The sequence below is a fragment of the Genypterus blacodes genome, unplaced genomic scaffold (genome assembly GCF_046128005.1).
Source record: "Genypterus blacodes isolate CSIRO-AG114 ecotype Tasmania unplaced genomic scaffold, CSIRO-AGI_Gbla_v1 ptg000120l_1, whole genome shotgun sequence".
Lineage (NCBI taxonomy): Eukaryota > Metazoa > Chordata > Actinopteri > Ophidiiformes > Ophidiidae > Genypterus > Genypterus blacodes.
The window spans coordinates 876,128-903,486 of record NW_027466923.1 but is presented as its reverse complement, the minus strand read 5'-3'; the positions used below and the strand labels follow the sequence as shown (position 1 = coordinate 903,486).

The 27,359-nt window shown below is 44.8% G+C and overlaps 1 protein-coding gene across 1 annotated transcript in view; it reads left to right on the top strand.

The window, feature by feature from the left end:
* Positions 1 to 7,344: 7,344 nt before the first annotated feature.
* zswim5 (zinc finger, SWIM-type containing 5) overlaps positions 7,345 to 27,359 on the top strand; it is a 39,009-nt gene continuing 18,994 nt past the window's right edge. The window contains exon 1 of the mRNA XM_076162236.1: positions 7,345 to 7,895. Within this exon, the coding sequence (XP_076018351.1) occupies positions 7,373 to 7,895 (523 nt within the window). The 5' untranslated portion in view covers positions 7,345 to 7,372. The remainder of the gene's footprint in view (positions 7,896 to 27,359) is intronic.

Genomic DNA, 27,359 nt, shown 5'->3' with positions numbered 1-27,359 from the left:
CTTGTTTAGGGCCACCAAAATCCTAGAGCTGGCCCTGGTAAAGATAGATTAGGAGTGTGCAGGGCCGAGCCTTCTGATGATAAATTTATGATGAATATGATCATTAATTTAAAGCATGATGATGGAAATGCACCTTAAGTGGACATACACACACACACAACACATTTGTGTGCACACACACACCCCAACACACACACACACACACACACACACACACACACACATATTTATACCACGTACATGCGGATGTCCACTCATGCAACTATAAGCAAGTACATCACCAATTCTATGGTGTTTAGGTGTAGACGCGACATTTCAAAATAAAAAAAATATGATTTATTATCTAATATATTAAATAGCTGTAGACTTGCTGTTTAAAAGAGAATGTAATCTGACAAAAAATGATTTGGGCCCCACATTGCCCTCTAGAGGATATGGTGAGATCTGTGAGTAGTGCATAACAAAAAAAGAAAAACGAATACAATCCTGGTCCTACAGTGAGAAAGCTCCATTAAAACTCTGTGATCTCATGATCAGACTCCCACATACAACAAAGTCATTAGAGGGTGAGAGCTGGCTTCCCTTCTTGGTGTTTCCTAATCTGCAATGCTAAACATGCTCCTGTCTCCTGTCAAAGAAACTGTTTATTGCTGATCCTCTCAATACACTTAATCCTGTTTGAACATGCAAATGAGGAGCAACGTAAAAAAAAAAAGAAGAAAAATCTATGCTTCACACACACACTTAGACAGACATGTATACAAATGTAAACATTCAATGCACAACATGTGTTAAGACGACACACACTAGACATGAGCAATGTCTTCAACTTCAGTAGCCATTTGGCTGACATGGTGGCTGATGAGACCATAAGGGTTCTGGGTGTGAAATCACCCTCAAACACACACACACACACACACACACCCTCTTCAAATCACCCCCTATCACCATTACAGACATCACAGAAACTCACGCTCACACACTCCAATCACGGCCCAATGAGCCCATGCAGAGAGAGAAATGGGCAGAGAGGAGGAGTTGGGGGTCGGGACAGAAAAAAAACAACATTTCTGTCACTTTGAAATAATGTCCACAATTTCAGTCCTTTATTTAAAGGTTGCCAGATGTTCTTTTTTTCGGTGTCTAGGTGCTTTATATTGAGCTAATAATAAATTCCTTATTGGAAACATTATTCTTCAAATAGTAATTCATTTAAATAATTCAAATATATTCAAATATACAGTATGAGTCCATGTATGGGAGAGAACAGAAACAGTGTATCCTTTATTATACTGCAAAATGCTCTGAGCCAACATGTCCATGTGGGACCCCACACCCTGATGGGCTTCCTTTTAGGCTCCATTTGCTCTTTCTCTATCTCCTTTTCACTGGAATCAGATTGTTTTCTATGCTTCCTCTCTTCTCACCTTCCTTCCTTCTCCCCTCCCTCCTTCTCAGTTTGTTTTTCAGCTCTTTCTCCTGCTGGATGTCCCACTGGGGGCTGAGAGCCCCACAAAGACCAGCGTGAGGGGGGAAAAGGGCCGAGAAAAGGGTAGAGAGAAAAGGCAAAGGGAAAATAGAAGGTGAGAGGTCACCATGGAGAAGAGGAGACGTTGAAGAGAGCAAGGAGAGGGCTGTAAGCTGTAGCGACCGCAGAGAATAGAGGACAGAGAAAGAGTGAGGGTAAGACTTGAGGAGACGAAGGATATTGAGAAGAGGAGACAAATAAAAGGGGAAGCGAGGGAGATAGTCAGTGGTGAATAAGAGGAGGGGGAAAGAGGCAGGAGAGAGGGTAATGGAAAGAGGACAAAGATGAGAGAGAAGGATTGGATTTGACACACACAAAAGTTTCCAGCAGAGTAAAAAGGTGGAGATGAGAAAAGGGAAAGAGAGGGACTAGATGAAAAGAAATCAAGCTTTGAATAAAGGGAGGACACAGTTCTGTGGTGTGTGTGTGCGTGTGTGTGTATTGTCGGGGATAGAGGTTCATAAGTAGCTGCTAAAAAGCTTGTGGCACCTCTAAGGAGGATGAGGCCTTTAGAAAACATCTCACCAAATGAAGTGTGTGTGTGTGTGTGTGTGTGTGTGTGTGTGTGTGTGTGTGTGTGTGTGTGTGTGTGTGTGTGTGTGTGTGTGTGTGTGTGTGTGTGTGAATAAGAGGAGGAAGTGTTCAGGTGCAGGCGGCACACTTAAAGGTCAGCTGTAGTTTATGAGACATGTTCACTCCCCAGGATACACAAACACACACACTCAAATCCACAGCCTGTTGACATATCATCGCATTTGTGACATCGTTGTGCGTTGACATATCTGACACACTCGCTGCGTCTGCAGTAACCTTATTTCTTTAACACTGTAAATTAGAAATATTGTTTTCTTTATCAAGGTTTTCTTTAACCCAGGTAAATGTGTGTAAGAATGCTGTAGAGAGAGAGAGAGAGAGAGAGAGAGAGAGAGAGCGAGAGAGAGAGAGAGACCTCTATTGTCCCTCCTTAATAAAAAGCAGAGTGTTTACAGTAAGTGCACCACATTCCGGAGTTGTCAGCCCCTCGTATAGGTAAGATTCTGAGACAAAAGGTGTGAAGGAGTATGCTCATGTCAAGGACAACACACACAACCAAGCTCAAACACACACATACACACACATACACACACACACATTCGTATACACCCTTGTGCACACACCTTACACCTATTGAAAGTCTTCATACAGCAGTGAATCTATGCTCTCTATGGCTACAAAGAAAACCATTCCTGTTATTCTCTCACTTGTTCCTGATCGTGTCTGTATGTGTGTGTGTGCGTGTGTACACCACTGGGCCAATAGTAGGTAAGAAGAAGATAGTAAGCACACTGTGATTCACCTCAGTATGTTTGGTCGATGGTTTCAAAGTATCAGTCACTACTTTAACATCCCTTTAGGAAGCCCTGATATTCTACCCCCTTCACCCAGCTCTACCCATTACCCCTCACCCCAGACTCCCCTGACCCTTCTTCCTCACCCTTGCCCTTCCTGCTCCACCCCTTAAAAGTACCCTGTGCGAAATCACACTCCTCTTTTATCATAGTATAATAATACTCAATAGTCCGTATTGAATAGAATGAAATGAAAAGCACCGCATACAAATGCCAGACCCCAGAACTCATTTTCTGGTAGGCGATAGTAAGAATGGTGAGTAGTAGTATAGTAGCAAGATGAAATCTCTTATTAAAGTTCTGTTTTTAAAGTTACTAATGACTACAAAATGACCTCCAGCAGGCTATTGGTGTGTGTGTCAGAAACAGACTTCATGAGAGGGGCATAAGGGCCCGGCGTCCTTAAGTGGGACCTAGACTCTCAGCCCAGCTACAGCATCTCCCTGCACTGAGTGACAACACTAGGAATTTGACACAATTCGGCTACCTTTCCTGTTTGAAGACGGAAGAAACGAAGGCGAGAGAAGCAGTGAGAGACAGAGAGGGAAATAAATGGCTACTATAGGGAAAGAAAGATAGAAAAAAAAGGGAGCAAGTTTGTGAGGAAGAATGATTGCCTTCTGAGTTGATGAGAGAGCGGATGCATCATTATATAATTGTAAATCCCTGAAAGATGGGATGTAATAGGGCTTTCTCTCCTCCCACCACGGCCATGATCATTTATTCCTCTCTCTATCCATCCATTTCTATTGCTCTCTCTTTCACCCTGTCACCCATCAATCTTTTTCCAATTACCTGCTCTGTCTATCCACAAATCCATCATAATCATTTCCATGGCAACAGGTTGCGTCCTCCAATGCCTTTGGTCTATTGTTCAATATAATTGCACACCTAAAAGCAGTCTTTAGAGGCGGGAACAGGATACACACAGCGAGAGCCAGATCTGGATATTGTTTCTGTACTTCAGTAACTAATATCTCCCATATCGCCACGAAATCAACTTTAGGAGATTGTCTGCTTAATTTCAACCCTGATGCTCATCCATCACACATTTTACAAGCCATTATATTTAGATTTGCTTGATCAGACCCATGAAACAATTTCTCTACCTTGGCAAAAAAGAAGAAGAAGAACTGCTCATACAAGGTCAGTGAAGAGTAAAAATGATGTGTATTTGTAATGAGATTGTATTTGATGATTTCTCAGTAGTGTGATCGGTAAGAATGCATATTTGCAAGGCTTTTATTCCTTTTATTTTACCTTTCGAAGTACGTATGTGTGGGAAGGGAGGGGGGTTTTGAACAGAAACATAACAGGTAAATGTATCCAAGTAATCACAGATGTAGTAATACTCACATTTATCTCTACGCACACTCTTACGATACAACAAAAAGACTACTTGGCCGAAGAAACAGCCGGTTTAAAAGAGAAAACTAGACTTTAAGTGCGTCAGGCAGTAAAACATTTCAAAATAAAAGTGGGGCGTATTAACCCTTACAGCACCGGGGCCATTGCTCAGATGATAATTGTCCATGTCCTTCTGAACTATTTTTGTAATTAAACAATGCGAGCCAAAGCAATGCAAATATCTACTAAAGCAGCTTTTATTTCTCCCAGTATTACTTTTACATATCATCTTGTCAGTGGGTGCAGATTTGTGCTCTTATTTCTTTTGTCAGGGAAGATGCTTCCTTTCATTTCTGTGAAGCACATTGAATGACCTCTGTGTATGATAATGTGCTAACCAAATATATTTGCCTCACCTTGCCTAGGCAGGGAACTTTTTTGTCTTTTTTTCCATGTCATTTGTCAGGGGAAACAGTGGAGTGCAAGGGCAAGGATTTGGCATGGCAGGCTAAACAAAAATAAAGCATTTAAAAAAGTCCTAGTTGAAAAGGAGCAATGCGAAGAATAGGCACCTCAAGACAAAATAAAGCATAGAGCTCAAAAACTAAGCAAACGTTTCAAAAGGCAGGCAGGACAAAAGGTCATCCACAAGGAAAACAGAGATAATCCAAAAACTCAGACATCAGGAATGAGATTTCAAGGTTACAGGCAACACAGGAAACACCTCAATAGTCCAACAAGGAAACAGGAAACACATCGGGAGACTAACAAGGACCAAAAACGGTCTAAGTCTAAATGCCGGTTGGTCTTGTTTCTCATTTTGTATGCAAATCTGCTATCTAGTATTACAGATCATTCTTACATTCTTGTTGTTTCCATTTTGCTTGTGCTTATGTATTTTTTGAATATATTCAATGGACATGATGAGTTGTTTTGTGTCGCGTATCCCTGCACTCTTTGTCTTTCACATTTTGCATGGATGATGATCCCAGCTGTGCCCATGAATAACAAAGTTATTGTTTTGTTAATTAAATTCACACTATTATGTGTCTTATACATAACAATGGCTCCCAGTCAGCAAATACACATTACCTTTAATGGGTGGAGCTCACAGTTCATTGTCATTTCTCCCCACGGTGGGTTTGAGCTAACATTTAAATTCATTGGCTATTTCATGAAGGAAGTGGAGAACGCTGTTTTATTTATTTGAGGTTATACATCCATGTTAAAGACTTCAAATGAACTGAACAGGATTTAATGTTTTAAACACATGTGAAAATTCTGCTTTGTCATTCTTCAACATACATAAGGGAAAGCAACAGGGGAAATGATTGTAACTTCTGCTCATATTTGATTTCATTAACAGTAGTGGATAACGTACTCGTATAATATTAGCTTTGGCAGCACGGCATGAGAAGCAGCAAAAGAAAACAAGGTTTAGGCCTTCAAAGAGTGCCCACAAATTTGACTGAATTATTAATAATAATTAGTTTGTGTTAATAAGGACCTATCAGGGCTGAGAGTAGCAATCTCATAGTGATCTTATATGAATTTTAAAGTGATAACAGAAATCATAGCAACACTGTAATGGCTGTACACAGTAAACAAAATAGTGATTAAGTATCATAAATCCGTCTTAATCTTACGCTTGAATACCACAAAAACAACAATCATAGCCATTGGAATATTCTAGGAATGTTGAGCATTCGGGAGGATGATGAATTCCACTGTGTACCTCTATCATTGTGATGGCTGCAATCCACAAATGTGAAACACTGCTAAATACTGCACTGCTGCACATCAGAGATAGAGACGGTGAGTGTCGGGAGGGGGCTCTCGGGGCTCTGGAGGCTCTGGGGGCTGCCATGCTGATGGAAGACTGTTTTGTTTAGTGACGTGGAAATACCCCCACCTCCAATCTACCCCTAATGACCCCACTAACCCCACTCCCTCTCTCCTTCTCTTGCTCTCTCTTACATCAATCTCACAAAGTTATAACCAAAAGACAGGAAGTAAGGCTATTTTAGCTTTTAAAACAAAAGACTCACTGTTTTGTTGTGGGGCACTGAAGTGTATCATTCAAAGAGAGATGGTATAATTTACACTACATTGAATTAAATATCGCCACTTATGATCCTGCTTGAACCTTAAGATCTCAGCAGCCAGGCCGACTTGTTACCCCAAAGGTCAAGACAAAGACTTGGGGAAATAGAGCATTTTCGTACTACGCTCCTTTATTCTGGAATACACTTCCTGCACTCCCTCTGCCATCTGCTTAACCCTCCTCCTGCGTGCAGCCAACCCCCCATCCTCCTCCATGGCAGACCCCTCCCTGCCACCTCTTGCCACCCTGCCACTTTTCTCTCTAACGAACTTCCATCGGCAACCATCCGCATCTCCCTCGTCTCTGTCTTACATGTTAATTCCTAATGCATGGCTGTTTTGTGTTTACTGCTTTGCATGTTTTATTGTACCTTTGTTTAATACCACTGGAGGATCCTATTGCACACCAGCCGTTCATGGAGGGGGAATGTCTCTTGAAACTGCCTCTCCCGAGGTTTCTTCCTTTTTTCCTCATACATTAAGGTTTTCTGGGTAGAGACCTTTGGGCAGGGTCGGGAATTTTCCTGATGTTGTGGACCTGTAAAGCCCTTTGAGACATTGTATGTGATATTGGGTTATATAAATAAAGTTGACTTGACATGTAGACAAACATACTTCTTAAAACAGCCAATGCAAGTGCAAATATGGTTCTGTGCAATACATGCGATATACTCAGTTCAGTTTGCATTATTCTTACCCTATGAATTGATTTGCGGGTCAGAGTTCATTCAATATTCTGATTACAAAAATAAACTGATGACTAAATGTTTGTTGGTGCTACTGTCGTTTTCGATATTATTTTATTTTGAAAATCGTAACCGGAAGCCTTTGTTGATATGTAATCTATTTTGACCCTCCCCAAAGTGTGCGTGTGTTCGTGCGTGAGTGAGTGTGTTTGCGTGTGCGCGCGTTTGTATGTGTGTGTGCGCGCGCGCACGCTTGTGCTTGTGTGTGTTTCCTGCTCGGTCCCTACACCGTCCGTCACTTCAGTGTAGATCGGCTCGCCATGGCGGAAGGACGCAGAGAACAGCCGCCCCATCTCCTCTCCGTACCACCGGCCAGCAAGCGACCATGCCTGCGCCCTGCTCCGCGAGGACCCGGTCCGGGGCCGGGTCACGGCAGTGGGTTGCCCAGCTCTCGGTACCGCTCCCCGGAGTCCCTTCTGGACTGCGCCGCGAAGGCAGTGGCGGAAAAGTGGGCCTTCGAGAGAGTGGAGGAGCGCTTCGAGCGGATCCCGGAGCCTGTCCAACGCCGCATCGTCTACTGGTCTTTTCCCCGCAACGAAAAGGAAATATGCATGTATTCTTCGTTTCAGTGCCGAGTAGCCGGCGAGGAGAGTCCGTCGGCGGCTGGTGGTGGCGCTGGGAGTGCCGGGTCCGGTGCCGCTGCCACCGCTGGCGGAGGATCTACAGCCGTTACGACGGCTACCGCGGGGGCAGCCGGAGCGGTGGGGACGGGAGACGGACTGCCTTTTCGCCGCGGTATCAGACTGCTGGAGACCGGCTGTGTGGAAAACGTTTTACAAGTCGGTAAGTGGAGTAACAGACAATAAGTAGTGGATCTGGTTTGTTGGTCTGCTTCATTTTCTGCTCTCGCTGCTGTTGGATGCTGGAGATGATTGATGGAAGTTTTCCGTGCTATCGTGGAAAGTGTGGAAAGCGGTTGTTTTCAATGTAAATGAAACCAAACATGGCTCAATCTGAATTCTTAGTTTGTTGTACTTATGAGAAAAGATTTGAACCGGTACACAAAGTTCATTTTCACAGTATGGCCCGGATCCATTTGGACCCAGACCTCGCATTTCCGCATGGACACACTCTCTACTACATTTTGAACCACGAGTCTCTTGTATTCATAAACTGCCTGTCAGTCATGAATAAGTGAGTGATTCAACGACAGTTGGAAAAATGTGTATTTCCCCCATAAACAGTCGTTTGTGGAGAAAAATACCCATTATCATAGAATAACACGGACCTGTTTCCCCCCGGTAGAGGACATGATGGACATGAGAGGACATACTGATATAAGTAATCATCAAAGGCACATAAACTGAACTGTGAGATTTAATAGAATCATTGCTACATTTGACGTTTCCAGCATATTATGCTTGTTTTTCTGTCCTTTGTTGTGAAGCAGAAGTTGCATATAATTAACTCCTGTCGCGTTGCGTTGATTTCCTGTGGGACTTCTGATTGATCAGGGCCAGATTATATATTAGGAAAATTACAAATGACCTTTTTTTATGTCAAATAGCAAAGCGGGTCTAATATTGCTCCAACAGTATGTAAAGTGAGATTTGAGCTAAATGTGCCTCTTTAGAGACGGACACGGGGGTTCGGTTGCTGCTAGCTTAGCCGAGCAGCTGCCGTTTAAAAATTAAAGGGCTTCCTATTGTGGCTCCTCACCGCTCTGTTACGGCGTATTTGCGAAGGTTTACTCTCATTTCAGAGCCCTTTGGTTGCTTTTCACCAGGGGGTTCGATAGGGGGGAATCTGTGGCTTGGCAACTATCAGCACCTTTCTTCCTCTGCGGGGCTTTTCTCGCCGACGGCCGGAGCTGGCTGGAGCTGTAACCCCAGAGAGAGGCAGGGGGGCGGGAGGAGGGCTAACAAACGCGGATACAAGCGGACTCCGACGTTTGTATCGTCGGTGTCTCGTTTGTTTTGCGTGGACTCCTGCTCGTGAAAGTCGTTGTAAAACTCCCAATTGGTGGAGCAAAGCTTACGCAAAGAACAAAGGCGGTTATCGTGTCTCTGATTACGACTTAATCCGACGTTAATCGGGAGAAATCGCCCCATAGCGTTTTGTTTATGTGCTGCTGGTCGGACCGGACAAAGAGCTCAGTCGCTACCAGCGTGGAATAAACGTTGGAGGGGCTTGTTTGTTTGTTTTTAAATAATAAACCCAACCCCTTAGTTGTGCATATAATAGCAAATAGTCTTTATTCGTGCCTTTGCCTGCAGCCTGGTTTGCTTGCACACAAAAGGCTTCCAGTTGAATTGATCGATAAGAGTCTCGCATTTCCAGCGCCGCAGAGAGGCTGTTTCCAAACAAAGGGCCATTCCGTAAAGCTCTCCATCTCCACTCACACTATCATTAGTTTCATACCTCTGCTTCTACATCAGCCACAAATTGAGCTCAGGCGTCAGGGAAATAGATTTGATGAAACATGCGAATAGTCTAAAGCAGTGTTTTTTATGGCGACGGTGTGTCTTATTTTCCGGGGCCATATGGTGTGTGTGAGAGCCACGGGAGCTTGTCTGGGGTTTCATGTTGCTCCAAGGTATGGGGGGGGGGGGGGGAGTTGCTCACTGTGGCTGCTGTGCTTCTATGGGCCTGTCGAATCTAATTGCATCTCATAAATGTTCATCTTCTTCATCTCTTAAAATAAAACCAGAGTTTGCAGAAATAAGTGTAAGTCCAAGAAGTTTGTTGATTGTTAAGTTTAGTCTACTCAATATATGAGACAATTGTTCTACATAAACCATAATGTGATTGTTAATTGCCTGGGCAAGTGGGAGAATGTAGGTTCCCCCACAGATGACCTACTTTTACCACTTCCCACCTATACAAGCACATTAACATTGTACTTCCATGTACGCAAGGTTGGAGTTCCATTACAACGTTACATCAAAGATTCCTCACAACAGAGCAATTGTAGAAATAATTTGTGATTGTAGAAGCTGCATCTGTGAAACAGTTGAAGTGTAATTGGCCCAAAACCAGGAATGCACCCATAAGCAAACACTTCCAGTCTTACCTGCCTCGCCAGGGAACCGTTTCCAATCTCCCCCAAGGTCAGTCATGGCACACAGCTTTGTCTCTCTGTCAACCAAACACGAGACGGCTCAAATAGCTCTGTGACATCAAGATAAGGTTTGACTGCTCACTTGTTCTTCAGTTTGAGAACCACAGGAACCAGTTTATATGAACGATTTACTGACTCGCTTAACAGGAGAACAATTGTTCCCAGGGTTGTCTGTAGATAGGTTGGGCAGCTAGTCTCATGCATGGACTGGTGTGTATATGAGCATGTAACACAGCTCTAATTGACAGATCTTAACATCGCTTTTGCCAGATAAAGGATAATATAATCACCACTTAAAATCGCGGCAGTAGTTACATTGGAGAAACCTGATGAACACATCTCATGCACCCTGCAGTCACCGCTATTATAGTCATTATGTTTGAGACAAAGCTGCATGTTGATTAATGCTTGCTCCATGGTTTTGTGCTCTGTCTCCTTGTATTGTAGTCCGTCTACTAGCTGCCTGGTAAGTTGAATGCCAAAATGATCTAATGGCAGTGACCAACTACTCCGTCGTGAGCACATGTAGTTCTGTGATGGTGTGTGCGTGTAGCTCTTTAAGCACTCAAAGTGGTAGTTGCCATTATCGAGGTCGGTAGCAAAGGAGAAGCGAAAGAAGACGTTGGCGTGCTTCTCTGTTTATATTTTTGGAAATAGCCCAAGGAACAATGGTGACTAAGTAAGCTTTGTCGGTGTTATCAAATATTGAGGAATGTCCATCTTTGTTTCTTCTTCAGGCGACAAAGAAGGGGAGGTGCGCATCAGATTACAGCGTATCTATGGCATATGTACGACGTATTTCTGACAGAGAAGTCCAAACTAGTCTTTAATCGTTCAGAAGAAAAGAGTAGTTGTATGTCTGGATATCATAGGAGCAGAAATTGATACAAGGCTATAAAGAAGTAGTAGTTTTGTTGTTTTGCTCAAACAACATATTTCTTGCAAAGCTTGCAGTACTGACATAGAGACCATCTGTAGACGAGGGTTTGGAGTTGGTTCTCGACTTTGTAAAGTTTCATATATCTCAGCCAATTTTGCCAAACTTGATTAAAGAAAAACGTGTGCTGTGTTTCCTCATAGATATCACAAGCATATTAGGTCAACTCTATGTATTCTTAAAGCTCTCTCTCAAAATCGCAATGCCTGCAGCAAGAGGTGAAGTTGGTCTTGATGTGTTTTTTTCCAGGTAATTAGTAAAGGGAGCTGATGTGTAGGGAGGGATTTCAGTGATCTGGTTTTCTACTCCACAGGACTTGAAATATTCAGTGTTCAGGTCACTGAGAGTTTAACTGAGGCCTGGTGTTGCTTCCATGGATTTGTGACTTAAGTAAATATAAGGAACCCCAGTTTTCATTAAAGCCTAGAGATGGAACAACATAAGTGATGTTTATTGCAATTTCATATCTTTCAAAAGTTGGTTGTATTAAGGAATTGGTGCTCATATTGTTACGGCGAAACCCTTTAGCTGATCTTTATTTGTTTCATTGTTAGTTTGCATATTGTAATAGCACTACCTTCAAGTTAAACCCTGTTATCATGAAACAGTTTTGTAAAAGCGAGCCATTTTAGGAGCACTCATTGTTATAGTCTACATTTGGAAATATACCCTCCATGTCTGTATGGTGCATGCTAATGTCTTTGTCTGTCAGCCTGGTTTAACGCTAATACAGACGAATTGAAGCGATGTGAGCTCATCAACAGCTCATCGGCCCATGTGTTCATAATAATCTGCTTCTAGCTCCAAGTCATAATTAGAATAATCAAAGCTAAGCATGCTTCTATTTGTAAAACCCCCATACACACACACCCACACACACACATACACACACACACACACATGCACACATGCACAGAAGTGCCTTTAGCAGAGCCTTATAAAGTCCTCAGGGAGCGGGAGGAAGGGATAGAAGAAGAGGGAGGGCAGGGTTTTTTAGCTTTGAGTCAAGCTTTGGGATTATTGGGTCATGCTTTGTTACCCAGCTGTAGAGAAACCCCTTGTTCACAGAAGGGTGGTGGTGGGGGCCCTGTGTTTGTGTGTGCGCGCGCGCCCGCCCAATACAAAAGCACATCCCCGTCTCCACGACATTACATAAAGCTGTAATAGGTCCCCGACGCTTTTTGAAGCACCGGTGACTCTGACAAAGTGAGGCAGCAACGTTGAACAGGATTAAACTGTATGGGACAGTTAAGTCAGTGGGCTGAAGTCTCTATGGGACGTCTTTACACAACAAGGCCTTTTTAACCTCGCTAATACCAAATTCATATGGTGGAAAATGTAAATGACTTCCCACATATTTTCAAAGTCATTCTGATTTGTTTTCTAAGCAAGAGGTTTTGCTTTCATGCCTACAGTTAAAAGAGGGAATTTAATGAGAACGATATGTATGTTTGTCAGAAAATATGGAATTTCAAAAATAGGCTTTGAAAGTGTTTTGGCTCATTGAGATTTGTGATTGAGGCACTCTTTGGTGGTCCTGGTTTTGGGCTCCTGAGAAGAACCCGGACTCCAGAAGCAGTATCAGAAGCGGAAGAGAGAAAATACTTTGAAGTTACTGTGAAGGATTATAATGTGTTTAACGGCATGTTCTCTTTTCTTGTTGTCTGACACGTCTTTAAGTATACTGCACATGTAAGTTAGAAAGATCTCGAATTGCGGCATCTTCAGCCGAGACTTCTTATGGCGTATAGTGGGACCAAAACATTACAAATCTTAAGGTGCTGTTCCATTTTTCAACCTCGGTTGCCTGAAATGACCCCTTTTACTTCACTGTGTGTTTGTTGCATACATGACTTAGCACTTCGTTTAGCATCATCTTTCCCATCAACTACATGCGACATATTAATGTATTAAAGTGCGATTTGAAGCGAAGAATAGAGTAAAACATATTTGCCCTTAGATGAACCATGTGTAAAATATGTAGTTTAATATGCAGTTCATAGAGTTCACATGTGGTGTGATTGTATTTATCCAGCGTCGACTCATTTCTGACTTTCTGTAAACTGCAGCAGTTTGCTGTATGTGTGGGGGTTGGTGTTTGGTCTTGCCAGTATTTCTTCAGATGTAATTTCCTAGCAGAGCCAGCCGCAGGGTTCCTTGTTGTGGAAAAGCTTGTGAGCCTCTGGTGTGAAGCCAGTCTTTGGGTTGCTCAAGACATGTTGCGATAGAAGACAGAAGGAGGGAGTGAGCTCATCTAGGGTTGCCTCATCTCCAATCCTTCATCCTGACTCGACGCTGAAGGCCGCCGCGGCTCCGTTCTCTCTTCATCCGTCTGTCCATACCTCCGTCTTTGTTATCATTCTTTACTCGCCCACCAGCCTGTAACTCTTACTCAACATTTTTGCTTGCTTTCATTCTTTCTTTCGCCTCTATGTTTCTTCATCTTTCTTGAACTTACATCACACACACACACACACACACACACGTCTCCTCCTGCTTTCTGTAACTTGCGTCAGTAAAGCATGACTCATACTCTTTAGGCTCATGTTTAGCAAAGGGATCACATTCGGCCAAGACATAAGCTAACCTCTTTTGCCCCTCCGTCCCCTCTATGGTCTGTATGTGAAGATTTGATTGGTTGGGGAAGTGTTGGTGGTGTTCTCCTTTTTGTTACAACTTCAGCCACTCGATATATATTTAGGCCTTTGCTAACACACATACACACACACACATCTTGTCCTTTCTTAGTGCATAAAGCAGTAATGGGCAATTAATTCCAAGCCCTCCACTCTTCATGAAGGATGAGGCCATTAGAGAGACACTGTTGTTGAATTCATCAACGGGAAAAGGCACCTGACATCACACACCAAGGTGAAACTATGTATTCCCATAATAAGATAAGAGGGAAAGTGCCAAGCCAGAATTTATTTGATACTGTGTCCATCTTTGGACTATTTGATGTTTTTTTTCCCCCTCAGATTCTCCCAATTGATTCAATCTACAATCCTCAATCAGCTTATCATACTATATATTGAACTTTTACAATGCTTTAATGTTCAAACACACATTGATCCACTCTGGTCCATAGGTTCGAGGTTATGGATTCCCACTTTGGAGGCCTGAGATCCTCTGGAATGAAAGTGTCGACCTCATTCTTATTCTTTGTTTGCGCGACTCAACATGAGCTCATTTTCTCTGTTTTCCTGTGTTACCCTTTGTCATTTCTAGTAGTTTTGCCCCAGCTTCTTTTCATGTGTGCTTTCCTGACTTGCTTTCTGTTCAGCCTCAGCCTCAGCCTCAGCCTCAGGTGCTCTAGCCACATTTTTGTGCCGCATTTCTGAGCTTTGCAGATTCCATTCTGGACTTGTTTGAAGTAACAAGCAAAAAATGGCATGCTGCTCTACCACAAGGACCCCGCTCACATCCTGGTAGCGCTGCCTCTGGTGTGGTTGTGCATTCCTATGGACACAAATTGTGTGGGTGTGGACCTGGCAAAGACACGCAGTCCTTTTCTCTGTTAGTGACACCCACTGGGGTCTGGAGTGGATAACAAGAGGACGTCAGTAAGCCCGAATCCAGCAGGTGAAAATAGGAGGCAGCATGGGCACCCACCTCAGTAGACAGTGGAGTCGAGCAAGAACAGGGCCATTCTGAGGTTGGGGCAGAAAAGTCTACACATTGCTCAGCTTTGTCTCACTGCAGCTGCTCCTCCCTCAGAGTTTTCAAGAGAGATAAAAGGTGTACGCCTCTGAAGGTGTAGGTTTGTGTGTATCTCCAACTGCTTTCCTGTACTGAGATAAACGACAGAGCAAACACATTTTATTAGCCCCGTCCTGTTTTATATCTCTGCCCTGTGTGCTGTTTGTCTGTTCTTCACTCCCACACTGGGCGGTGGATGGACAATTAGCAGCAGGAATCAATGGTGGCCTTGTGCTTCTAATGCTTAAAGCTAAGAGCCTTCTGTAGGCTATCGGCTGTTACACTGCTCCACACCTGTCTTTTATTGGCTGTGTGTGTGTGTGTTTGTGGGTGTGGGTGTGTGTTCACCATGGCCCCTTTTACACACGTGGCCCATCCATGTGTCTGTGTGAAGGGGAGAGATATGTTTAGAATTGTACTTGAAATTGATTTGAAAGCGAAGGCTCCTGCTCACAGACGGGACTATTATGTCCTCGTTTGGTTGTAATTGCCTAACAAATGTTGGGAAGAAAGGGATAGATATGCAAGGAGACGGAGGGAGGGAGGGAGGGAGGGAGAGAGATGAAGGGGCATTTGAAATGCAAAATGGACCCAAATGAAAACCAAATAAAACATTATTTTGTGTTACATCTGCCAGGGTGTGGGGAAGTCAAATGACTCCTAAAGTGAAGGTAATAGTTTAAACTGCAAAGTAACCACAGGCTGAGTTGATGGCACAAAGCATTTTGGTCTTGCACAGAGTACTGCTTTAAGGTGTGTGTGTCTGTGCCAAGAGAAACTGCTCCAGTGTGTGTGTGCGTGTAAACCCTGCTCACCCAAGGCAACAGTACGGATAAGCCGTGCGTTTTGTTCCAGGTCACTGTTTGCTCTGTTTTCAAACGTGGAGGCATTATTGTGCTGCTGCCTTGTTTGGTCACACTTACCCAAGGATAAGCTCAAGCAAATGTCCAAACCAAATTTAATCAAATCACAAAGCCTCCAAGCACAGTGACGGGCCGGCCCCAAGTGTCGAGTCTGTGCAGGTCCTTCTGAGCGCTCAAATCTTCGGCCGACAAAACCACCAATTATAAACCATGGTCCTGTTTTTGATATGTGCAGCTTTAACAGCTTCCTACCCAGGAAACCAATGGCCACTGTTTACGTTTCTTTGTCCCAGTAAAGACGGCTGTGATAGGCGAGCAAACATATCAATCACATGTGGATCGTAGCCAATCTGGTGCCGTTTACAACATGTCAGTGTTGCAGAGAGAGAGAGAGTTAGTAGAGGATTTCCCTTCAGCTTGTGTGTCAACATTAAGAGTGATAGCAATGTGGTTGACATTAAAATTGATTACTTAATACTCATACCAATGTAATGGATAGGTAAAACTCAAATGCTACGAAGACTATAAAAGAATACGGGAATGAATTCAATTTAATACATGACATAATGTCTGACGCATTAAGCTTGAGGTATTGTGTCTGTGATACATCTAATGTGAACCTGCTGTACTAATGGCTCACCCTGCATGAGATTATCTGATGCATTTCCATAAAGATAAAGTCTGTAGAGGGGAAATCCAGGATGACTCAACTTGGGCGAGTAAAGCACTGCCAGGTAGCTTTGTTTAAGAAAGTAAATCTCTGGGGTTTAGCCTTGTTTAGAGAGGATATGCCTCTTTTGGTTTTGCCCGACAGATAATTCAAAGGATCTTCTCCTCTCCTGGGTTTCTGGCTGATGTGTTGCAGCAGGTTCGGTGGCCCCAATGTGAACAGTGAGGTTCAGACTCGGGGCCTCAACTGGACCATGTGTGTAAGTCACATCGTTATATGGAATGCTATGAATCGCTGGGGTAGCAGCTCTGACTGGTCAGCCTTCCACATGTGACACCCTTAGGTCAAAAGAGGCATCACACCTACAAATCTTCATTACACTTGATGGTTAGTTGGAGATGATGTATTATTATGACATAATCTAAAGACAAAGTAATGGTTTTGCTCATCCTGCTCTCTTTTATAAACAAGCAAGTGGGCGTATCTTTCTTTGTAGCTAAAATACAACCCAGATAAATAGTTGATATAGGTCAGACTGGCAGGGAAAGGTTAGTAGTCAGTGATGACTTGGACAAAGACAAAAGGCTTTTTTCTGGTGCATTTTGGGGGTTAAAGCGAGGCACACTGGTCGCATTCTACATTCACAATGAAGAACCACTCAGGATAATTTAGCCACACAGGCGGCCCCAGCTCCATTCGGTAATGCACACACTGACAGGTTGATTGACCATAATAGGGAACTACGTCTTTAAGTGATATAATTATTTCTACTTTGAGCCTTAAGTGCTTCCTTTAAAAACCTTACGCACAAATTTGGGGAAAGGGAATGATAGCAAGGGCGTGAGAGAAGGCATGAGAAAGCAGAATGCGGGCAGAGAATAAGCTAGAGTCGGCCGCCAGAGCGATCAAATCACTTCATCAATGGGGTCAGAGTTGAAAAGGCAAATATTTGAGAGAAATTGAAGGTTGTTTACTGCAGTTCTGGAATTTTAAGGCTTTGTGAAGCCATCCAGAGAGCTTGCATGAGTGAAGCGGCTTGAGATCTGACAGTGTCACCGTCACAACAGTGGAAGACGATAGGGGGCTGCCAGAGCGCTCAATTGCTAACACACACACACACAGCTTCTGCGCAGACATTCAGGAGAAGAGTTTCACCCCTGACTGTTTATATACAGTTAGATAACAGGTTTTTATTTTTTATTCTGAAATAATTACCGAAGTCCGAGGCAGAAGCCTCCTCAGCTCCTGTTCATTTCACACCATGATCATTAGAGTTTGCCTTCTTTGGTCTCGACGTTCAATATATACTTTGTTTTGCTGTTTTCTGCAGTCTGCCCCCCCCTCTGCCGTCTGCCAATAACGGACTATGTGTGGCTTTTATGTGTGGAACGCCTGCTATGGCCCATTAGTCTGCAGTCTCACCAACAAATGAGTGGTAAAAGGACTGCAGAGAGGAGGATGAGGAGGAGGTCAGGATGAACGAAGGAAGTAGGAGGGTTGGGGTGGCTGAGTGAAAGAAGAGTCAGAGGAGGGTGTGGGAGGAAAGAGAAATGGATAGAAAAGGGAGATGAGTGTGAGGAGGTATGACACAAGGAGCAAGCATGAGGGTGAGCGAGAGGAAGGGAAGAAGAGGAGACACACACACACACACACTCACACACAGACACACATAAACTGCAGTCCCAAAAAGCCAAAGGGGAGGGAGGGACCTCATTAGGCTCTCAGCAGTCCATCACACTGAGGGGAGAGAGGGAGAGCAAAGGAGAGACACAACTGAGCTCAATGGTGGGGGATGGGGGAAGCTGTAAGAAAAGAAGGGAGCAAAGGAGGAGGAATGAAATTGAATTGGTAAGAGCAGTCAAGTGCAACAGTGACACACACACATACGCACGCACACGCATATGCACATGCAACGTGATTAATGTGTTCAACAACCATGAGGCTCAGCCCAGTACGGTCAAGACCTCCTGTCCTCCTCACACACGCGCACACGCACACACACTCGACACGCGCACACACACACACGCACTTCAAGTACCACCATGCCCTTTCCTGCCAGGGTTCATTAACACACTCCACTCACTCCACCCAACACCCAGCACCCAAACAAAAAGGAGGAGACAAATGCAGGGGAAATGTTTTTGTGTCCTTCTCTTACCTGCTTACATGCTGTACAGTGATTATTGCAAATATGCAAGTCATTGGGACAATACTAATATTCATAAATAGGATACTATCATGAATTCTAGGATTTTGGCATTGACCACACCAGCATACGTGACGGCAGATAGACAAGATTGTAGCTGTTTACATCTGCAAACTCATTTCTGGAGATAAAGACATGAAATGGATTCTGGGTAAAACTCCCTCCACTTTCCCTGCAGTTCTTTGTACTTTACTGTGAATCCGGCCCGTGTTAGACGGCGGGGACACTTTTCAACCCAATCACTTAAACTGTCAGTCCAATAAACCTTCATCACTGGAAGCACATAATAGGTCACTTACTGTCTACATGGAGTATGTGAATTATTTCCTGTGTGTGTGTGTGTGTGTGTGTGTGTGTGTGTGTGTGTGTGTGTGTGTGTGTGTGTGTGTGTGTGTGTGTGTGTGTGTGTGTGTGTGTGTGTGTGTGTGTGTGTGTGTGTGTGTGTGTGTGTGTGTGTGTGTGTGTGTGTGTGTGTGTGTCGCTGTAACAGGATTATATGTCTCTCCGTCTCTCTCAACCGCTTCACCCTCCATGACCTGTGTGTGTGTATGTGCGTGAGTGTGTAAGGCCTGAGGCTAGGGTCCATCAGGGGAGTTGTGTCCCTGAGGTCTTGCCCTGTCCTGTACACCCAAGGGGGTCCTAACAGGAAGGACCAAACCACACACAGACACACACCCTCTCTAATCTGCATGATCCTTTTTTGTTTTTAAAGTCTAATTTTCACCTAGTTACATTTTCCATGAAAAAAGGAGCATGTGGCACACCAAGCACTTTTTCTGCCACTGCAGCAGAATGGAAATGTGTGTGTGTATGTCTGTGTGTGTGTGTGTGTGTGTGTGTGTGTGTGTGTGTGTGTGTGTGTGTGCGTGTTATCAAAAGGATAAAACAGCGTCGTTTTAACAATGGGATTAAAGCTGCGCTGATGAAAGAAGTAATTAAATGGAATCTTATCTAATCTGCCTTTAAACACTTAAAGGCTTTTACTTTTAAAAGTTTTCCTCTTCTCTCCAAATTCCCAGCAGACACTGCTGATTGGTGGGTGCTGTGAGCTTGTCCTCTCATGTGATTGGTTAGTTTTCACCTTATCAATCAGTATAGTTCCCTTAGGGCTGTAAACAGACTTCAATGACAAAAACCAATCCACACAGCGCCCCCTATGGAAACTTCAGTCAGAAATCATCAGTCGTTCCCACACCATGTAATTTAGAGGCGATTCCAAATGATGGACGCAGCTTTCTGTATATATTTGTTACCAAATCACGCAGTGCTCCTCCGTGTTTGTTATCTTCTTCCCTCCACGTTTACAGGAGCGTTACCTTTAATCAGTTTCTTTCCCCGGAGTGATGGCTGTAGCAGCGGGGGGACAGCCGTGTGATTGAAGCGGGTTTGTCAGGATAATTCTCTCTGATTGCACTCCTCTTAGTGGTGAGTATCAGAGCTACCGCTTAGCCCCAACTCCTCCTTCTTCTTCTTCTTCTCCTCCCTCCATCCTTTGTGTGCTCTCTTCTTTATCTTTCTCTTCCTTCTCTCTGTCCGCCACGGATTCGATGTCCTAGGCGACAGAAGGGTCAGCTCGAGCCAGCGTAAACGTAAACGTGGTGAACTGCTTATTACAGTTGCCAGTGTTTTGTGTGGGCGCCCCCCATGGGTTCACACACTCGATGGCCTTCCGATTTCTTCCTGCTCCAGAGTTGAGGCTGTTGGTTAAGGATGTCCTGGGTGGATATTGAAAGTGTGTATGTGTGTATCCATTCATGACTTTTAGCCGTTTCCCCTGTGGCTGCCACGCAATGCGGATATCCCATACAGACACACACACACAACTGTCCTGGTCTGCAGCCTGGGGGGCTTCCCATGCAATTTAACCACTGCTTTTTGTTGCAGTGGTCTATTGCACAGCCTGGCACACCTTTTAACTCACAAAGAGCATTTCAGTTGGAAGCCAGTGGTTACTGAGGCCCAGGGTGGGGGGGGTGGGTGTGTGTGTGTGTGTGTGTGTGTGTGTGTGTGTGTGTGTGTGTGTGTGTGTGTGTGTGTGTGTGTGTGTGTGTGTGTGTGTGTGTGTGTGTGTGTGTGTGTGTGTGTGTGTGTGTGTGTGTGTGTGTGTGTGTGTGTGTGTGTGTGTGTGTGTGTGTGTGGCTGGGAAAAGACTATGTTCAGACCCTCTTCAGTTGTCCTAGCCTTCCTCCCTCTGTCCTGGTGTCTTATCTCCTCTAGATTATGCACACCCACATTATGGTCATTCCTTCTTCACTGTAGTAAACCCCTTGCAGGTAAACTGACTGATAAATGATAACGCAAGTAAATGAGCTCTGTTTGACGCCACAGCCTCTGATATTATATCCTAGTATACCTGAACCCCTATCTACAGTCAAACACTCTTAATATCTGCTAGTCTCAGTCGATTAGCTCTTTGGTTTTTATGTTTTGTGATTGTGTCCTCATGCAAACGAGGACACAATCAAATCTCTGAATGTCTTTGGTCTGAACATGTCCAGCGTTTAGCTCCGGTCCTTCTGACTCTTCTGCTCCCCTGCTCGGCCTTGCTCCGCCTTTGGGGAAATGCCTCTTTCCAGGCGTTTGTGGTATTCCATATCAAAAGCATTCTTCAGCCATCTCCTCACCCGTCAGCTCTAGTTGTGCTGCACTCTATTCAGCCATGTGAATTAGTCACCTGGCAACACAGTCAAAACCCAGTGCCCGGTTTCACCTCGGAGATTCAATCCTGAGAGTCGGACTACAAGCGTTCTTCTTACCGCCGTGCATAGCAACCTTGTTTCTAAACAACGCGGCGAACAGGCTTTTGTTGTTTTTGTTTGTTATTGTTCATCGTGTTTCTCCTCGCACAAAAGTCAAACAGGCTTCAACATCGCCGCTAACATTACAAACCCGACAGGAATTAGTCTCCCCCCGGCCCCCCGGCTGCTTCCCCTGCTTTGACGGTCCTTGACCTCGTGAAATATGGAATCAAATCAAGTTTTTGAACAATCTATTGCCTTATCTTGAGTTTGCTGTAGTAATGCATCCTGCTGCCTGCCAAGTTAAGGGGGGGGCGTCCTCCCGTTTCTCTGTGTCTGTTCTCCCTCAGGCCCTCAGACTGAAAGGACCTCTGCTTTAGTGTGTGTGTGTGTGTGTGTGTGTGTGTGTGTGTGTGTGTGTGTGTGTGTGTGTGTGTGTGTGTGTGTGTGTGTGTGTGTGTGTGTGTGTGTGTGTGTGTGTGTGTGTGTGTGTGTGTGTGTGTGTGTGTGTGTGTGTGTGTGTGTGTGTGTGTGTGTGTGTGTGTGTGTGTGTGTGTGTGTGTGTGTGTGTGTGTGTGTGTGTGTGTGTGTGTGTGTGTGTGTGGACGGACATGCTGCTGTGACATTTTGTATTGAGTTCAAAGCAGAGAGAGTGTTTATGACACAAGAAAGCAGCTAGAAGATCTCGATGTCTGAATCTGTCAGTCTCCCTCGCCTCTCTCTCACTCTCTGGGACACACAGACACACACACCGAGCGAACGCCTCTCATCCCCCAAGCTTGTAAACTTAGAGCTCCTCTTTGTGCTTTGTCCTGTCGCCGTCACATTGTGTCATATTTCAATCCTCGCTAATGAACGCTACATTGACTTCCTGTTACAGCAACACAGTCAATGGGCTTTTCATCAAAACGCACACATAAAGCGGGAGATATTTGAGCTCTAAACAGTGGCACGGTTTGCTCACTCGCACACTGATGTCAGGTCACTTACGGCCCCGGGTATGATTCTTAACAAAGTAGAGCGTTGACACCTGGCTGTGGTAAAGATGGTAGTTGTAACTCAGGTGTGATGCTTCACTAGGGATGTGGATCAGAATTCTGTGTGTGTGTGTGTGTGTGGGTGTGTATCAATGTCAACATAAACGAGAACTAGAGAACTTTTCTGATTTGTATTTGCATGTTTGAGTTTGCATGGAACTTCTACATGTAATTCTATTGTGCGTGTGTGTGTGCATGTCTGTATTAGGTGTTGATTAAAACCCAATCCCCCCCAGGCCAATTTAAAGGGACTAAGCCCCTGTATAATTCAAATGAGGCCTTGAGGGAGGAGAGGCTGGATTTGTGCTTATGCAATGGTACATGTCAACGTCTCAGTGGAGCCACGCAAAGAAAGAGGGGTGTTGTGGGAAAATTAGCTTTTATGAGAGGAAGGTGTGTATAGAAGTTCGGAGGAATTGGCCGCGTGTTGCAGGCGTGTTGCAGGCGTGTTGCAGGCGTGTCGCACCCTGAGCTGGTTGTCCTTAGTGCAGTGCTGTTGCCGAGCGCCCCTGCACCATCTTTTCCGAGCTCTATTAATTTATTCTTTTCTTATTGGGACGGAGATAACAGGATTAGCTCTCCAAGCATCCAGGAGTCAGAGCAGAGGGAGGGAGGACCTGTTAACCTCCCTCCCTCCCACAGACAATGGCTGTGTGTGTGGGGGGGTGTGTTGGGGGCTGGGTGGGTGTGTGGTTTGGTGGGTGGGTGTTTGTTTTGTTTGTGGTTGAATGTCATTAGCGCTGAATATCAGAATCTTTGAACAAATACTGCGGTTCAATGAAATGGTGATCATCTGTATTTAAGTGATTATTAATATGCAACATGTCATATATATTGTAAATTCTTATTCTACATAATTATTGCATACATGGCAACGATGGCACCAGGAAGAATTTATGTCTAGCACTCTTTTCCTTCTTCTTCTTCTTCTTCTCTTTTGTACTCCTCATCGTTCCTTGTGTTCCTCCCTCTGCTGAGTTCTCCGTCTGTCACTGTGGAGAAAATGGCAGCATGCATCCCAGGAAGCAAGCTCACACACACACACACACATTCCTACACACACACACACAAACACACGTATACACACACACACGTACACAAAGAGAAATAGAGCCACCCGATGCCCTGCCAGCTCTGTGGGTCATTGTGTTTGGCACGTGGCCACTATCTCCTCTACATCACACATGCACGCACACACACACACACACACACACACACACACACACACACACACACACTCAAAACACACATTCGCCCCCTGCCTGACTACGGCCTTGGCAGACAGCTCATGCTGAGTAAGGTCTCTCTCTCGCTCTCTTGCTCTTGCTCTCTTGCGCTCCGTCTCTCTCTCTCTCTCTCTCTCTCTCTCGCTCTCTCTCTCTCTGTGTGTGTGTTCTCCTTCTCACTCTGTAGGTGCGTTTGATCTCGTCTCAGACATGAAACAGTCCTCTCTGCCTCTGTTCTTCACGTGCACCCATTTCCACTCATTCTGCTGACGCCAACTCCCGTCCAATCAAATCCCTCAGAAGGCCTTGCCGTCTGGCTGTACTGCCGCTACGTTGAGCCTCCCTCCCTGAGAGGCTTTGAATCGGCACGTTTTAACTGGATACCAAGATCTAAACTTGGTCATTAGTCATGTCCTTATTTTCCTGTCTCGACAACGTTAGAGTTTCAGAGGTGGGGCATCGGGGATTCAGACAGATACATTCAGCCTTAAGCTATAGACGAGGGTTTCACAATGCTGGGTAGTGTATGGCCAGGCTTACTTAATCCCCCCTTATAGTGACTCATGCACTAATAATGAATGTGGGCCGCATGAAAACTGCAGAATCAGGGTGGTCCGTGAACGTGTAGACAGTAGAACGGGATGCTTAAGGAAGGTTCACTCTACAAGATCATTCCATTTGCGATTCAATTTGATTCAACTATTGAGTGAGTTTGCCTAATCGGAGTCTAGCCAAGGAGGATCACTAAAGGCACAGAGTGTGTGTGTGTGTGTGTGTGTGTGTGTGTGTGTGTGTGTGTGTGTGTGTGTGTGTGTGTGTGTGTGTGTGTGTGTGTGTGTGTGTGTGTGTGTGTGTGTGTGTGTGTGTGTGTGTGTGTGTGTGTGTGTGTGTGTGTGTGTGTGTGTGTGTGTGTGTGTGTGTGTGTGTGTGTGTGTGTGTGTGTGTGTGTGTGTGTGTGTGTGTAAGAGCGACCAGAAGCCAAGTCGCCTGAACCGGGAAGAGATGTTCCCCATGTTTGTTGACTCTTGTTTACTGTTTCTCCGCATAGACTCATCCTTATTTGAAGTTACGTCTGGGCTGTCGCCTTTCCAATATGCTGAACCAGACTTTAGTGCGGCTCTTGTGATGATGAATCATTCCTTCAAGTGTTCATCTGACCTCACACGAACACACACACACACACACACCACACATCACTGACTGTCGATTATGGGATCTGTACATTGAATGACGCGTGAGTCAGTGTTTACGCTGATTGCTTCCATTACTAACAGTACAATGCCTCCTGTTCTGTTCTGTCCGCCGTATAGATGATGACACTGTATAGGCGTGGTGACAAATGGGCGCGGCTGTGTTTTTGGAGCTGATGATAGATTATTCCTTCATATTATCGATGTGTGGAGTGTCTGGTATGAGAAATATGTCCCCGACTCCCTCCAGCTAGTGACAACAAAAGGAGAAAGTGATGTACAAAACACGGGGACATCAGTGAAGCTGACGACCGATAAGTCCCGTCAATACTCACAGCTAATATGCTAATAAGTCTGCTAGTGAACATTTTCTACTCGCCAGCTGCCTTGCCTTGAAACTGGTGCATTGCAGTTCGTCAGTCGGCCACATCACGCCCCGTTCTCTCTGTTGTTTTAAGCAAGACGGTGCCATTTGTAATGCTGAAAGGCCTCGGTACGGCTCTGTGCTGTGCAGTGCAAAAGAGGCGTCGGTGCCAGCAAAGAGGGCGAAAGTCTGATTATAAATTTGCTGAAGCGTCTGTAGAATTTGCTAATCAGAGATAGAAAGGAAATATGTTTATTGTTTTAACGTGACATTGTCATTTAGCACAAATAACTCACAAATGTCAAGACAAGAGTGTGTCAGATAATGGACAGAGATAGAAACAGCGGTTGTGTTTATGTCACTAATGTGCCGGCTGGTCAGAACAGGCTCCTATCAGTTTTCGGAAGAATAAACAACTTTTATCAAACACTGCACTTGACGTAGAAATTTGCGCCAAGATTTTTGTCCTGACGCCGTCTGTGTCTTGCTCAAGGTGCCCTCTTTTCATTTCTGCTTTTTGGAGATGAAATGAGGATCCTGCTGTGTTTGTGTGCTGAGGTCCAGTGTGTAACTTTAGAGTTTTAAGCCTCGAGGCAAATTTACCTTTATACCTGGAAAGTGAGGGAAGTGAGTGTGTGTGTGTGTGTGGGGGGGGGGGGGGGGGGGTTCTCTGTGTTTGTCTTTACATGTGCATGTGTGTGTTTCATCACCATGCCAAGGACAAGCGGGTTTGTCCTGTGCCAAGTGGTGCCAAGCCAGCTGGCTGTCGCTCATGCTTTTGTTTGGTGCTGTGCTCTGTATTCAACCCACAACACACATTGTTGTGAAGAGCCTTTCATTCTGTGTGTGTGTGTGTGTGTGTGTGTGTGTGTGTGTGTGTGTGTGTGTGTGTGTGTGTGTGTGTGTGTGTGTGTGTGTGTGTGTGTGTGTGTGTGTGTGTGTGTGTGTGTGTGTGTGTGTGTGTGTGTGTGTGTCCTTTTATGGCAGCGACCTTGATGTGGGGAGAAAAGTAGACACACGGGACAGCAATACAAAAAAATAGAAATTAAAAGCCGCAGCATGTCGTTGCGTACTTTACGATCAGTCGCGTGTTTGACTTTGGCCGTGCAGTAACTCCGCTTTTCTGTTTGTACACAAAAGGGTCGAGGAGGCACCGGGTTGGCTCTGTGGACTGAGGCACGTGCCACACGCTTGTGTCATCAAGGGTTCAAACACCATTCATGAGTTGTGTGTTTATACCGCCTGGTACGAGTGACACAGTTCTCTGTTTTGCTCACATGTGCACCATATACATGTATGATACACATTTACATTCCTGTTCCCACTCCATTCACACAGCATGTGGGGGCGTCTGGGCGGCCATATTTCCATAATGAAAGGCAATATTTTGGCCCTCTACTGCCCCTCTGGACTCGTTTGCTATATAAAAGATATCAGAATCAGACAGATCTGTATTGATTAGCTGCCAGAATGACTCCTTAAACACAAGGTTCAGAGTTTCTTCGTCATTGCAACGTGATTAGACATTTCTACTTAGTCTGCTTATGAACCCATAACAGAAACAACCTGTGTGACAACCACAGAAGACTTATATCTTCCAGCCACACCCTCCCGCTCATCTTGAGTCCTCTCTTGTAGTTGGGCATCTTAGCCTCCAGTAGCCATGTTTCCATTGCCAGTTTTCCACAAAACATCTGCGATTTTGCCAAATTTCAGCTGTAAAATGGCAGCGATTCCATCAAATTTGTGTCTTATTGGTCCTCCGAAAGAGCCTGTCAAAATAGTGTTCAGCAAGACAGTGAACCCTGAACTGCTCCTGTCTTGCATGGCCTGCCACTGTGTGAGAAGCAAGAAAAGAGGTCTTAAGGTGTCGCTAAAATAGATTTGTATAGCGGACATACATTTTTGGACTTCACATGCAAGACACTCTAATCTGCTCCGTCTCTTTGTCGTGTCCACAAAATTCAGACGGACACTAATCATTTCAGAGAGCTTGTGACTTCTTCCTGGACTTCTTCCACCTTCCTACCCTCTGCCCCCCCTCTCTACCAGGCCTCCTGGCTTCTGCCTGCCTCTCAGCCTTTGAGGGCTAACAATGGCAGGCGAGGCCCCAGCCTGGAGGCCTGCAGCCTGGATGGGGCAGGGGGGCTGGGGAGCTAGGGGGGGGCTGACTCTGTGGGGCAGCCAGCAGGGGAGGGAAGCTGGGGGGATGCAGAGAAAAAGCAGGTCACGCCCCGATTAAAATCCAATGTACGA